Source organism: Macaca fascicularis, chromosome 16 (genome assembly GCF_037993035.2).
Source record: "Macaca fascicularis isolate 582-1 chromosome 16, T2T-MFA8v1.1".
Taxonomy (NCBI): Eukaryota; Metazoa; Chordata; class Mammalia; order Primates; family Cercopithecidae; genus Macaca; species Macaca fascicularis.
The window spans coordinates 43,046,357-43,060,682 of record NC_088390.1 but is presented as its reverse complement, the minus strand read 5'-3'; the positions used below and the strand labels follow the sequence as shown (position 1 = coordinate 43,060,682).

Here is a 14,326-nt window from a genome sequence, read left to right as displayed (position 1 = left end):
GGAGGGAATGGCCAGGGAAATGTGCCATCGCCTTGCTGTTCTATCCGGGCACATCCAGCTGAGGATGGGGGACCTGCCACCACTCTCCTGGCAGTTCCGGACTCCTGGGAGCCAGCAGGTGAGGACCCAAGAGTGTTTTCAGTGACCTGGCTGACCTGGTCATCAGTCACTCCCACCTTGGCCTAGGCCTCTACATGCACAGATCACAGCTCATTCCGACCTGGCATTACACTGCTCTGTGCTCTGTCCTCAGGGTCACACCTGTCTCCCAGAAGCCGTGCAACCCTGGAAAACCCATCAACCTAACAGTCAGGTTCCTCCTCTGTGCATTAACAATGACATTGACGCCAGCTTTGCAGGGCGCTGGGAGGGTAGAGGGAGGTGTATGCTGGAGAGTTCCCCGAGGGCAAGGCCTGGCTCTGCGTCACTCACTCTCAGATCCTCAGAGCCTGGAGCTGGCCCAGCATGTGGCCACCATTCCCTAAGAGTTGGATTTGATCCGTCAGTGCTGAAGGCAGAGGATAGAGCTTCGACAGACCCCCTGGGTCCTGTCTTCTTTATCTGCAACTTACTCATCCTCACTCCTTTCACATGCACCCTGCAGAGTAGGTGTTCACTGAGCTTCCACAAAATTCACTAGAGCAGCTGATGGATACTGGGGCCTGGATTCACGGTCAAAGTGTTTCTCAAAGGGCGCTTTCCAGAACACCATGGAAAACTCATTTGCTGTATAAGTTTGAAAACCCCTGCCCACAGGTCTCCCCTTGTGTACCAGCAATCAGCTCTACCATTCAGCCCAGGTGTGTGTTTGCTGAACCATCTGGAGGAAGCTGAGGAGACATGAGCTGAAGGCAGAGGGTGAGTCTGAAGTGGGATCTTTGGACAGGTATGAGAAGTTAGGCAAAAATGAGATGATTCCAGCCTTAATAACCTTAGATAATAGTTCACATTATTATTTAGTTAATAGGATTGTACCCACGTTAAATTACTAATTTTTTTTTAAGAGGGAAAGTCTCACTCGGTCACCCAGGCTGGAGTGCAGTGGTGCAGTCATGGCTCACTGCGTTCTGGAACTCATGGGCTCCAGCAGTTCTGCCTCAGCCTCCTGACTAGGTGGGACTATAGGCACACGCCACCATGACTGGCTAATTTCTTTGACTTTTCTCTAGAGACAGGGTCCACCTGTGTTTCCCAGGCTGGTCCCAGACTTCTAGACTCAAGTGAACCTGAACGTCCTGCCTCCACCTCTCAAATTGCTGGGATTACAGGTGTGAGCCATCACACCCAGTCTAAATTTGTTATGTGCCATGGTACTGCAAAATGTCATTATTAGGGGCAGCTGGATGGAAGGTATAGGAGGCCACTGTAGTGCCTTTTCAATCTTTTATAGCTAAAATAATTTCAACAGAAAACATTTATTTTAAAACATGAAGGGGGATAATCATCTATGAGTTGAAAACACAAAGGCAGGCACATGGTGTTGTGGGAATTCAGAAAGCTGGTCACAAGGCTGGGGGTGCTGGGAGGGGCTGGGCATGGTTGGCTTTGTGATCTGGGGGCTGGTGTGTTCCATCTGTGAAGGTCTTTCGAGCTGCACACTTTCTTAATCAATTTTCATAAGTTTAACAAAAAATAAAATGAGGACGTGAAGTTTGCTTGGGTTGTTAAGCCTCAGGAAGTTATCCAGCCATGAGCCCTGCCCTAGATGCTTCTAGAAGCTTGGAGGGAACTGAGAATTTTCCAAGTAGAGGCGGCAGAGGCAAGGCCCTGAGGTGGGAGCACACTGCTGCTCGTCGCTAGCTGCGACGGGGGTGTCCTGGTTGGAATCAGTGCTGGGTGCACTGCAGAGCTGGAAGTCCATGTCCACACTGTGGCTCAGTGCAGTGAAAATCAATCTCACCCCCTCCGCAGGGTGTTCCGCCTGCCAGCAGGTGGCCAGCTGGTCTTCCTGGGATACGGTGCCATTGTAGAAATTGGGTGCAAGTCTCTTGTCCGCAGATGGGGTGCCCTGTTGTAGTGGTTTATCTCCTTGCCTCCCTGAGTCCTGATGGGCCTCGGCAGGGTCTGGTGTCAGGGTCCCCGTGGGCTTCTCGAGCTGGCCCTGTCCCACAGTCCCGGGGCTGTCCAGGACACATTCAGAAGGGACACGCACCCAACAGCTCTGTTCGAAATCATAATGGGGGAACCAAGGGCCCCCTACATCCAGGTCCGTCGGGAGCCGGGGCATCGAGTTCCACTCCAGGAATCTCCAGGAGCCCTGAGGTCTTCCCTGAGCCGGGGCCGGGCTGGGCACACCCCAAGTGCCCACAGGGTAGGTGTCTTCCCGGACAGCCCCACCAGGACAGGATGTGGAAGAACGAGGTGCCCATGGTGGGGAAACTAGCCAAATGGGCCGCTGGAACCGGGCTGGTGGGCCTGGAGGGGCCTGTCTGTCCCCCTTGCAGAGGATCATCCTGCCATGTGAAGCCAGCACAGGCCTGGGTGTTGAGGACACTTGCTCGGGTTTGGCTGAAAGGAAAACAGACGTGGTCAGCGTCTCTAATGAGCCCATGCAGGCCTTTCCCGGCTGGGCCCCACCTGCCTGGGTCTCTGGAGTCCTCGGGGTCTCTGTGGGGCCCCCGGGGCCTGACACTGAGGACACGCCTATAGTCTGCTGATCCCTGAGGGAGGGGTGTGTGCCATCTGGCATGGGGAAGCTGTCAGGGCATGACAGGTAGCTCCTAGGACTGCTCCCAGGGTTCGGACTGGCTGGGGGATTCCTACCACACACCCTTGCCCCAGGGCTGTTGGACCAAGGATACAGCCCCCAGTGAGAACTCAGGTGGGAGGGAACTGGGATGTCACCCAGTCCCTTGTCACCTCACATGGGGGCCCATCTCCACAGTGGGTGACGGGACCTGGAGGTGGGTCACCCTCTGCCTTCCTGGGCTGCGCAGTCCATGCCAGGACTGACCGTTCCTACATCTGCCTGAATTCTGGGCTCTGGCTCTCGCCTGGGGTCCTGCCTGTGCCCTCTCCCTGAATGCTCTGGGGTCAGGGACACCCGATTCCCTTGTCTCCCTGGCTCAAGGCTGGTTGTCCTGGCAACCTTGGAGGAGCGTGCAGCAGTGAGGGGCCTCTGCTGCTGTCTGAGGCTGTGGGTGCTTGTAGGGAGGCCTGGGGTTATCCACAAATGGGTCTGGCTTCTTTAGTGCCCTTGACAGCCTTGTGATGGGGAGACAGAGACACTGTGGAATGTGGGAGGGGGCTTGTTGGACGGTCATGCCCACATCCTCCTCCTGCCGGCACAACACATCCAGTACACACGCACTGAGCGCCTGCCCTGAGGACCGGTGGGCCTCCTGTGCTTTCTTAGAGTCCAGGAGGAAGAGGAGAAAGAAATGGTGAAGAGGAAGGCCCAGGTAGTAGGGTTGCGGGTCTCGGGGACTCTCCCACTATTAACTGCCCCAGAGGGTGACATGGGAGGGGACATGGCACTGGAGCCCACCTGGGGGTGGCAGGTCCCCTTGCTTCCTTGTTAGTTTCTTCATAGAGGCCTTAAGACGCTTGAGCACAGCGTCATCATCCAACTCCCAGGTATGGAAGAACTGGTTCCGAAACCGTGCCCACAGGCCACACCTGGACGTCTTCGTGAGGCGCTCTAGGGACAGGGTGGACATCAGGCCAGGAGAGTTCCCTGGGAGGGGGCACAGCTGATACCCCATGGCCACTTCAGTCTCCCACTAGGTGATGCTGGAATCTTTTGTGGCCACCCCAGGGGTTCAGATGTGCACAGGAGACTGTGGCCGGGGGAAGTGGGGAGGGAAGTGCTCACAACACTCCTGACTTTCATCTGGGCCATGTGGGGGACGGGCTCGGTGTCACTGTGCCCTGCCCAGCCCACCTGGCCAGACCTCCCTCTGGGCCAGAACAGAGGATCATGAGGACAGTGTGAGGAATTTGCCCTCGGGTAAGTCGGGGTCTGACCTCAGGGCTCCCCACGCCCCACTGGGCACATGTAGACTTACTCCTCCGAACTTTAAAGGCAATGCTTGTCATCGGCATCAACACCTGTTCTCCTTCCAGCAAATACACGTCCCACAGGCGCAGGATGAGCCCAAGAGAGATCTGTGGGGATAGCAGGTGTGGGAGACTGTAGCCCTTCCAGGCTGGGGCTGGTGGCTCGAACAGAGCCCACTGGGGCTTCAGTCCCCAGAGTCAGTGACCTTCCCCATGAGGGTTTCCTGAGCCCTCCAGGGCGCTGGGTCAGACAAGGTCTTGCAGCTCCTCGTGGGGGGCACTCATTGGAGTGGGGGTGTGGCTCCTGGAGAGAGGGGCTTGCCCAGGGCTTGAGGCTTCCCTGATCCCTCCCAAGTCAGGTCTTGGCCCAGTCTGCCTGTAAGGCTGGTCCTGAGCGCCAGTCATTGCCCTGGGATGACCCCTCTTGGGCAGAGGGTTTTGCTTGGGTGTCCTGTGAGGGCCCCCCTGTGGGCGGAGCCTCCTGTGGGCTGTGGGTGAGCCAGAGCCCCGGGCTGGGGAAGCAGGGCACTGCAGGGCAAGGAGGGTCCCTGAGCCAGGGTCTCCCTGTGCCTTCTTACCCCGTCATTCAACATCTGGAGAAGCCAGCCTAATGAGGAACTCTGCGTGGAAAGACCTTCCTTGTCCTGACGGGAGGAACAGAGGTGCTCAGGGCCCCCTGGGCTGCCCTAAAAACCTCCCTCTTCCAGGGCCTCTGAAGACCCTTCCCCTAGTGCAGAACACTGGGCGGTGTCCAGGGCTCCCCACAACACCGTCCCCTTCCCACACTCCCGGTGGACACACTGCCCTTTGCCCTGCTCTGCGGGAGCTGGGCCCCCATCCCTGTGCCTCTGTCCTATAGACCAACTCCCGGCCCATGGAGAACCCGACATCCCAGGTCAGCCAGTGGCTGGGACTCAGCCAGTCACCAGCGCCACGGGATGCAGGGCCTCTGGAGAAGAGCCCAAGCTTGCTCACCAGACGCCATAAACTCACCAGACGCCACATGGTCTTGGGTTGTGACGCGGGGACCACATGCTCCTGATGGTCTTGGAGTCCCTGGACTGTCCCGCCATTTGGGCTGTGGAATCCTGAGAAACCCCCAGCCCATCATGAAGTCAGACCCTTTCCCCAAGATGTGGAGTCATCAGCTGGAAGAGCTGGGCAGCTGGGGAGGCCCCCAAACCGCAAGGCCTTTCACCCTCCCATCTGGTGACCTCACCATGCAGCCTTTGCCCTAGGGAGGTGGGGCAGGAACATCCCCTGGAGTCTGGCTGCAGGTTTCCCTAGAGGCCTCCTGGACCAGGGTGCAAAAAGTGCAAGCCTGACTTAAGGCCACCACATGGCGGCCAGAACAGGGTGGGTGCTGGGCTTCCTGGTCGTCTCCTGGAAGTGGGGTCGGGCCAGGGGACACAGGATGGGGAGATGCTGCCACCTGGGCTTGGTCGGCCCATTTGTGGGCACCAAGGGCAGCACGAGCCTGGGCAGCTGGAGGGCAGGAGGACTCTGGGGGGGGGGAGAGTCAGCTACACAGAATCAGAGCCAGAGGGCGTGGCAGCAGGACACAGAGAGTGGCCACGGGGAGGATGAGATGCCCTCCGCTGATGGGGATGAAAGGCGTCTGACTTGGGCTTTGGGGGTCAGCCGCAGACTGCTGTGGGACCCTCAGCAAAGACACCCTGAAGACTCCCAAGGAGCTGGCTACACAAGGAAGGTGTCTTGGCTGAAAGCTGAGATCACCTGGCCAGGGTGGCCATCCCTGGGTCTGGCTGTATGAGGTCCCATGGGCAGCTGTCCACCTACCTTGCAGGGATTGCCTCTCACTGGCCAGCAGCTGCACCAGTGCCCAGAATGCATCCTCCTCAGGCAGATAAAGGAGAAACAAGGCCGCGATGTGGCTCAGGTCCCTGCAGTAGCCCACCTCCTGCAAGAGCCAGAGTCACCGTGAAAGGACATCACCTGGGAGGACTGAGGTCACCTGGGAGGACTCATGTCATTGGAGAGGGGAGAGGTGACTGGAGAGGCTTCCTCTGAAGAAGAGGCTTCCTCAGGGTGCAAATTCATTTCATGACAAGAGCCAAGGCCATCAGGCACTTCGGCACTTTGTCCAAAATGTCTCCTGATGGCACCGTCCTGCATGTGACCCTGCCAAGCTCCTGGGCTTTGGGGCAGCCCCAGGAGGAGGGCATCATTTCTTGTTCTTTGAAGTGGTGGTCAGACCCCGACTCCTTTGTGTCTCAGCTTGACTCCTTGAGACCATCCCCTTGCTTGGAGGTTTATGCCAGCAGTGAGCTGGAGTTCTACCTCCTATATCCCGGTGGCTCACAAATACTAACTTTAAAAGAAGCAAGAGCACCCCACCAGACACCCACTCCTGTGAACAGGGAAATACTGCCTGGAAACATCACTGCTGGGAATACTCACCGGGTTATACTCCGAATATGCCAGGAGGATGTAGAATAGTTCCCGCTGCCTAGGAAACAGAGAAAGGAGGCTTTTGTTTGTTTTGTGCAGATGCCGTTAGTTTCAGTTTGTCCACAAAGCCTAACAACAAATCCCATTTCAGGTTCAGATGATTCACCAGATAAGCAGTGAGCTCTTCAGGGTCTTTGACTTTGAGGAATGTTTCAGGAAAATCCACATCTGTGACATGCAGATAGCCAGTTGTACAGTGACTTGTCTGATCCTTTTCACTCTGAATAATTTTTTTTTTTTTCAATTTGCACACACGCCAGCTCAGTCTTTGGATGTACAGTTCCTCCGTGGTTCTAAACCAATGGGCAGTAGCCTGGCTACTGCTCCAGCCCCTCCTGAAGCAACTCCTTCATCTTCCAAGTCTCCAGGGTGGCCCCTATGCACCCGGCCTCTCCCTGATCCCTCAGCCCCCGGCCACCCAGACTGCTTGTCAGTCCCTATGGTTTGGCCTTTTCCAGAATGGCCCAGGAATGGGAATCCTACGTGATAGCTTATTGGGTCTGGCTTCTTTCCCTCAGCAAAATGCATCTAGGATCCACCCACGTTCGTGCGGGCATCACTGGCTCCTTCCCTTTTCTCACTGAGTCTTCCGTTTGGAGAGAGAACCAGCCTTGCTCTCCCCATTCCCATGTTGAAGACTGTCCCCGAAGGCTCCTTGTGTGAGTGATGAGGAATCAAGCAGTGGACGTGGCATGCAGGTTTCATGTGGACATCAGTTTTCAAATCAGTGGGTTCAATATTTGTGATACTTTCGGGACACGTGGTTCAAGTCCATTGAGCTTTGTGAGTCACTGCCAAACTGGCTGCCAAAGTGGCTGTGCCATGTCATGTTCCCAGCAGACAAGGATGACAGTTTCCAGGACCCCTAGTTGCCCCAGCATTTGGTGCTGTCAGTGTTGCCTGGAGAGGCTCATGGGCCTTCAATCCTGCCACCCTCCCATGGGTCCTACCATGGGTCCCCGTGGGTCAGGGAGAGCACCTTTCACCATTGTGCATGATTTTGTTTGCTGACTTCTGTCTCCACAGGGTCCTCCTCGTTTCTGGCCCCACATGTTCCAGTCTGGCCCAGGGCTTGGAACCAGGTGCTCAGTTCATGGTGCCAGCTGCTCCCTGGGTCAGGGGAGGTCTTGGCAGCTCTGTCATCCCTCCTAGGTGACCCTGGCCTCTTCTCTGGGGAAGCCCCCATCCCTTTCGTTCACTCCATCTCTGCTGAGACCCTGTGGTTCCCATAGGCTTACTTGGCTCCGTAGCGATCCCTGAAGAAGATGTGAGTCCTTAATGTCCTGCTCACGTCCACATCGATCTGGTGGATGTGTTTAGATGACCTCTTGCCCTTCTCCTTCATGACCTGTAGGGCAGGGCCAACAGGAGGAAGCAGCCTCAGAACAGATGGAAGACTCCCTGCCCCAAATGGCAGTCGGCCCACAGTCAGCACTCCGGAAGGAAGGGAAGCAGGAAGGTTTCCTTGTGCACAAAGCTGCTTTTTGGCTTGTTACTGAAGCTGGAGAGGGTCACCAGAGCCGAGTTTGTCTGTGGTGACTATGTCACCGTCCGTGCCCAGGATGTGCATGTGACCATCCCACCCACCCCCCAGGCTGGGCTTAATGCTCCCTCCAGCTGGAGACCTGGGCTCCTGACACGGCCTGTCCTGTTTGTTGTGCTCTGCCTGAGCGTACCTTGTATGTTCTGGGGTTTTTCCACTTCACTTCCTGTATGTTCAGCAGGACTGACCACACTTGGCCCCTGAAGTTCATGGGAATGCCCTTATATACTCGATCTATCAGCTGTGGGCAGAAAACAACCTGGTGTCACAGGCCACGGGGCGACCCCAGTGAGGACCAGAGCCCGAGGATTCTGGAAATGGTTGGTTTTGGCCCCATGATTCCTCATTTGAGGTGACATTAAGCTGGGACACAGTCTCCCTTCCCAGGATTGAAAGAGTGGATAGACACTCAGAGTCGGGACTCTGATCTGAACCTTTTCCTTCCTTTAGGTCACCAGGGCATCCCTAGCCTTGAGCTCTGGGTGTTTCCAGTCCTAGATTCAGATTCCCTCCCAGCAAGGTGACGCTTGCACAAATAGGCAGGCAAACCACCGACCAGGCCTGCAGTCCTCTGGGTGAGGACAGTGTGCCACCCGCCCTCTGAGAGGCTGACGGTGCCAGGCCACAGCCATGGGTGCCCATCCCCTGTCTCTGCAGAGAGTGGTTCCCAGGGCCTCTCCCTCCACACATTACCTTTTTACTGTTCTTATATGTCTCCCATTGTCGCAGCATTTCCATCCACTTGCTCTTTCGTGTTATCTCCCGCCGCATTTGCTGTCAAATGAGGAATGTTGGAGTTAGGGAAGCTGCCAGGCTTCCCAGAGCCACCCGTGGATGCTGGGTCTTGGGCTCTGGAGCCCTGGTGGACCCATCTGGAGGGAGTCAGGGAAGGGCAGACCCTAAGGGCTGAGAGCCTTTGAGCAAATGAGCACCAGTGGGCTGGCTTTGGGACCCCGGGACGTGCCATCCTCAGGCCACAGACACAGCAGTCTTAGGTCAGGTCCCAGCCTCTAGGAGGGGTCCTGACACAGGCAGGCAGCCATCCCCAAGCCACAACTGTGGTTCTCACTTTGGAATCTTATCAAGCTGCCAAAGTTACAGCAACCTGGGGTCAGATCCAGCAGGGAGTGCTGCCCCTCCCAGGGACATCGTGTTGTCCTCACCTGCCACCGCCCAGGCCAGCTGCCTCCTCTGCCTCACCGACCACCCGCCCAGTCCCCACATCCCTGGTCCAGCCCCCTCCCCATGCATCAGGCTCTTACCTTAGCCTCCCGAGCAGTGGCAGGAGGCAGCTCTGTCTCACTGTAAGAAAACCCAGGCAGAACTGACGACCTGCACAGGGCCTGGAGCTGCCCTAGACTGGGAGCCAACCCCCAGAAAGGACAGGCTCTGTCCCTATCTAGCTGAGGGCTCAGTCCAGGAAAAGACACAGGGAAGGGAGGACAAGGGGCTTCCTGTGAGGTTGACTCCCAGGAGGGGCAGGAGCTAGGAGAAGAAGGAGTGCGGGTCCAGCCTGGCCAGAGTAACTGGGGCCCCTGGCGTGGGGGGCGGTCAGGCCGCACAATGGGGCTGCTTGTCCTGGACTGGAGGTGGTGCTTTCTGCTGGAGCTGAGCAAGGTCAGGCCTGAGACGGGATGGAGGCCGCCCAGGGTGGGCGACAGGGCCCTCACAGGAGTCCCTCAGGGAGTGACCACATCACCCCACCAGGGTCAAGGGAGCCTGCCCTGAGACCTGCCCGGTGTACTCCTGGTGTACCAGGGGCCCATCCCACTTGACAGCCCCAAGGCCCTTGCAGGTTCTGACTCCCAGCTTCCACCTGCCTCTCCCTGCACCTGACCCACACACCCTGCGTTTCAGAAGTGGCACAGCTCATCAGCTCCCTCCCACCCTACCTCCCCCGGCATCCTCTGTCTCTCCATCCTATGATCCCTAAGGGATGGACTCCTGGCTGGGCTCCTCTTACGTGGCCCCAGCTCCTTTCCCAGCACCAGACCCAGGGTCTGTAGCCACAAGCCCGGCTGCCTCCCTGGCCTCACAGTGAGATGCCCATAACAGGTCCCTGCCCATCTTCTCCTCCATTCTCCTAGGGCCACCGATCCCATTGTTCTCATGCCGTTCCCCCTTCTCCATGGGGACAGTGAGGGCTGTAGCTCTAGGGAAATGAGGGAGGACAGGGGCCGGTGGGCCCTCAGAGACCTGCTGGACAACAGCCCTGAGGCTAGGCCAGGCGTCCCCTCACCCTGTAGCCAGAACCCTTGGATTTCACTGGGGTTGTTTCCAAGTAGACATGGCCAGACCCTCAGGTTGCCCTGCTCCTCTTGTGCTGACTTGGGGACAGAACTGCTGAGAGTCCAGGGGCCTGACCTAGCCCAGTCTCCATTCCCACCCGCTCCCTAGATGGGCCCCGCACCTCTGGCCTAACAGCAACCTGGGGCTGGACCTGCAGGGGAGCCAGGGAGGAGTTCTGACCCTGGAAAGCAGGTTGGCCTGACCCGGCGAGACAGTCCTGCCTCGGAAAGGCCTTTCTAAAAGCAAACCCATCCCTGAGCTGAGACAGGTGCTTCAGGGGTGAGGGGAGCACAGAGGACTCACTGCACAATCCCAAAGCGATCAATGTTGTTGTAGATTCCAACAGGCTCAGGCCCCATGTCGTCTGGCAGCCCAGCTCGGTGTCCCTGCAACCCAGAGGGAGGCTTGGTGAGGGGTCCAAGGCAAAGGGTGCAAGGGCCTGGGGGTAGTAGCCACCTGTGCCCACTCTGTGCTCCTAGGGAGCCCAGGACCCTTTGACCAGGGCGCACTGGAAGAGGCCTCCCTCCAAGGAGCAGACCGACCTGTACCTTCTCATAGTTCATGATGATATTCTCTCGCTCCTGTGCCCGCAAACTATCTGCATCCTCTATGATTACCATCCTGTGAGACAAAATCATCTAAAAGTTACCTTGTACTTGAGAGTTTTGGAGAACACCTGAACCGTTCCCGCCAGGCTCCCAGATGCTGGCTGGCCATGTAACCCCGATTCCATCACCTTCCCCAGGTAAAAAGGTGCCAGACCTAGTGTCCCGCACCTGCATGAGTGTCTGGAGTCTCCAGTCCCAAGCAGGGTGGGCATCATCCCAAGGACTTGAGGACAGTGGGACCTGGACAGAGAATCCCGTCATCCCCAATTGCCATGAAATGGGGACACACCTGCCCCAGCAGGTTGAATAGTGTCCACCTGCCAAGGGTGAAAGGCCCATGATGGGCTATTCCAGGGATGTGGAGGGAGACTGAGGTCAGCGACCAGAGGTCGCTGTACAATCGGCCTCCTGGGATGCTCAGGGACCACAGAGATGCCCAGTTTTCTACAGGGAACAAGATCTCTCCTGACTGCTCTGTTCTTCTCCGCTCATCACTTTGGCTCCCGTGGCCCTTCAGTCTGAACAGAGAAGCCACTTTAGGAATAATGCCAGTTGAGCAGGAGGGTGTTCGGTTTGGGGGATGAAAATGATCTATTGTGCTAGGGGAAACCCTCACTCGGGGAGGGACTGGACTCCACCATTCTGAGCTGTCCCTACAGGAGGGGGCTTCATTTTCCCATGTCACTGAGGAAGGACAGTGGGTCCTTGGTCCTGGAGAACACCTGGATGAACCGTCCCTCCTGGGAACACTTGGGGCAAAAGGAGGGCGAGGCCTCGAGAGGACCAGACAGAGCAAGAAATACATGGAGAGAACCCCAGTGCCTGGACCCCTTTGAACAGAAGGGAAGATGGTCTCCCCACAGCCAGCCCTCCAGGGCTCCTTCATTTTCCACAGTTACCCAAGGCAGAAGGTTCCCCAGGACAAGGGACCATGTGTGTTCAGTGAGGCCCACAGCCACCATCAGGACCCAGTTTAGGGCACAGAGGTGTTCTGAGGACCCTCCTATCCCCCCCACCCACAGTGGATCTATCCCAGTTGCTCTGCCAGGGCCAGGCTCTGTCCCATCGGGATGGGAAACCTGGGAAGACTTGGGATCTAGGGCAGGGAAGTCACAGGGTTCAGGCCTGAATTCCAGCACAGCGCATGGCAGGGCTGAGAGCAAAACCCACGGTCCTGTCTGGATTCCCAGGCCGGTTACCGCCTCTCTGACCCCAGACGTCTCACCTGTCGAATGGCTACACTAGGGAATGGCACTCACTCTATGAAGCCACCATGAGGACGAAAGAGCCAATTGTCTACACTGGCAGTGTAGAACGGGCGACCGGTGAGTGCTCAGGGATGACCCTCCTCGGTAGCTGCCCAGAGGCCAACACCGCCCACAGCATAGCCACTGTCCCCAAGTCAGCCTGGAGGGAAGAGAGCAGGTCGCACTCACCTGATTCTGATGAATCAGCTGGCCTGCGTTATGCCTCTCAGGTAGAAAACCTTTGAGACCACAAAACTGTTCCCAGATACCACTGTGCATGTGTAGCTGATACCACTGTGCACGTGTAACTGCTGTAGAACACAGAGGCAGGCCTGAGAGCGGATTGGTGCTAAGCACCAGTGACATTCTGAGGTCATGGCACGCATCACAGTGGGGCCTTGCCCGGGTCAGCAGGGCCCAGAGATGGGGTCCTCCGCTGTCTGAGGTGGCCACATGCCTGCCTGCAATGTGTTTGTGTGCATGCGTGCACACCTGTACATGGGTAAACACATCTGTGCACGTGTGTGTGCCTTCTCTGGCCAGGCCTGGCTGCCCCACTCATGTGTGCACCCAGTTCCTCATCACTGTCACCCCCAAGGCCGAGGACCAGTATCAGAGCATCCACGGGTGTTCCCTAACCTCAGCCCTCCTCGCCCAGGGTGGTCTGGGATACACATAAGGGTGGAGGGAAGTGACCAGTGCTGTTGAATCTCAGAACACAAATGCTAATACTATTACTTAATGGTTTTTTCATGTCTCTAATGGTATCTTTTTTTAAATTTCTGATATTTTAACTGGGTATTTCTCTCCATGACCCTTGAATGTTCTAGCTAGAGGATCCTATGGGGAAAGTGCCAGGCACACAGTAGGGCCTCACTCTATTCCAGACACGTTATCTAAAATCTGGTTCATCTGTCCTTCCTGCCAGGGCCTAGGGGATGCCAAATTCCAGGGTCCAGAAAGAGTTTGGGATAAAATGAAGCTCCAAGGGATGAACTTTGACCGGGGCTGAGTCTGCCTGTGTCATTCAAACGGAGTCTCAAGTCCGGAGATAGGGCGTCCAGATGCCCCAATGCAGGGACCTCTGATCAACACCTGCTCCCCTGTACTCATTAGCAACCTCACCCACCCTACTCTCAAAGCACACTTGGCCCTCATATCCGGGAGCTCTGCATCTGTGGGTTCAGCAACAGCAGATGGAAAATATTCAGAAAATAAATTGGATGATTATGTCTCTACTGAACATGTGCAGACTTTGTTCTTGTCATCATTCCCTAAAGAATACAGTATCACAACCATGTATGTAGCATCTGCATTGTGTTACAGATCATAAATAATCTAGTAATGGTCTATGTCTATTGGAGGATGTGCATAGCTTTTATGTAAATACTAGGCCATGTTATATCAGGGACTTGAGCATCCATGGATTTTGGCATCCCCGGGACCCGAGAACTAATCCTCCATGGATACCAAGGGACAATTGTATAAACTCACTCAGGAAGGCTGCTCATTGGAGGAAGGGCCCAGTTCAGTACAGACAGGGACATCATCCCTGGACTACTGTCCATCCATCCATCCATCCATTCATCCATTGGCACCACCCTCTAGGACTGTCCCAGTCACAGCCCTAGCAAGTGGAGACATTAAAAAAGACTGGCTCATGTTGTCCAGCTTTGAGGTCTTGGAAGAAGTTGCACCAGTGTGAGAATAGGGGGTCAGTTTCCTCCAGGATCCAAAGAGCATATCAGGGCCCCTTGGGGTGAGGAAAGGAGTGCAGCCTCTCCAGCAGCCACATGGGCTGCAGTAGGATGGGGCTGGGGCTGGCCCTGTTTATCACTTGGCCCTCATCAGGGGAACAGAAAGACCAGGGGGCAGAGGAGGAGCATGGGGCAGCTGGTTGCCTAAGCAGAAGGCACCTCAGGGAAGGGGTTTTAGTTTGTTTTCACACTGCTGTAAAGAAATGCTTGAGGCCAGGCGTGGTGGCTCACACCTGTAATCTCAGTACTTTGGGAGGCCGAGGCGGGTGGATCACCTGAGGTCAGGAGTTCAAGACCAGCCTGGCCAACATGGTGAAACCCTGTCTAACTAAAAATACAAAAAAAGCTAGCTGGGCATGGTGGCAGGCGCCTGTAATCCCACTTACTTCGGGAGGCTGAGGCAGGAGAATC

At 56.4% G+C, this 14,326-nt stretch overlaps 1 protein-coding gene across 3 annotated transcripts; it reads right to left on the bottom strand.

Annotated features, from left to right (window-relative positions):
- Positions 1–1,439: 1,439 nt before the first annotated feature.
- Positions 1,440–10,923, bottom strand: LOC102127271 (TBC1 domain family member 3B). 3 transcript variants are annotated; one of them, XM_065532526.1, is made up of 14 exons: positions 10,852–10,923; positions 10,607–10,689; positions 9,277–9,499; positions 8,708–8,788; positions 8,148–8,255; positions 7,710–7,819; positions 6,421–6,469; positions 5,800–5,920; positions 4,993–5,087; positions 4,578–4,643; positions 4,008–4,107; positions 3,488–3,640; positions 2,146–2,508; positions 1,440–1,959 (listed from the first exon to the last, which is right to left on the bottom strand). In XM_065532526.1, exons 1-14 carry the CDS (start codon positions 10,921–10,923, stop codon positions 1,712–1,714), a joined length of 1,872 nt encoding a protein of 623 aa, XP_065388598.1. In that variant the 3' UTR covers positions 1,440–1,711. The 3 variants fall into 3 exon arrangements, with proteins under 3 accessions (XP_065388598.1, XP_045240550.2, XP_045240551.2); XM_045384615.2 differs by having other exon boundaries at positions 9,277–9,316; XM_045384616.2 differs by lacking the exon at positions 4,578–4,643 and having other exon boundaries at positions 9,277–9,316.
- Between the last annotated feature and the right edge of the window lie 3,403 nt (positions 10,924–14,326).

What these genes read in the sequence shown, in the direction of transcription:
- LOC102127271 (XM_065532526.1), bottom strand. Translation starts at nt 10,923, where the DNA reads ATGGTAATCATAGAGGATGCAGATAGTTTGCGGGCACAGGAGCGAGAG. An exon ending in AAAACCCCAGAACATACAAG is followed by an intron (nt 7,820 to 8,147) that starts GTACGCTCAGGC and finishes CCTGCCCTACAG; the next exon opens with GTCATGAAGGAGAAGGGCAA. An exon ending in CATATTCGGAGTATAACCCG is followed by an intron (nt 5,921 to 6,420) that starts GTGAGTATTCCC and finishes TGGCTCTTGCAG; the next exon opens with GAGGTGGGCTACTGCAGGGA.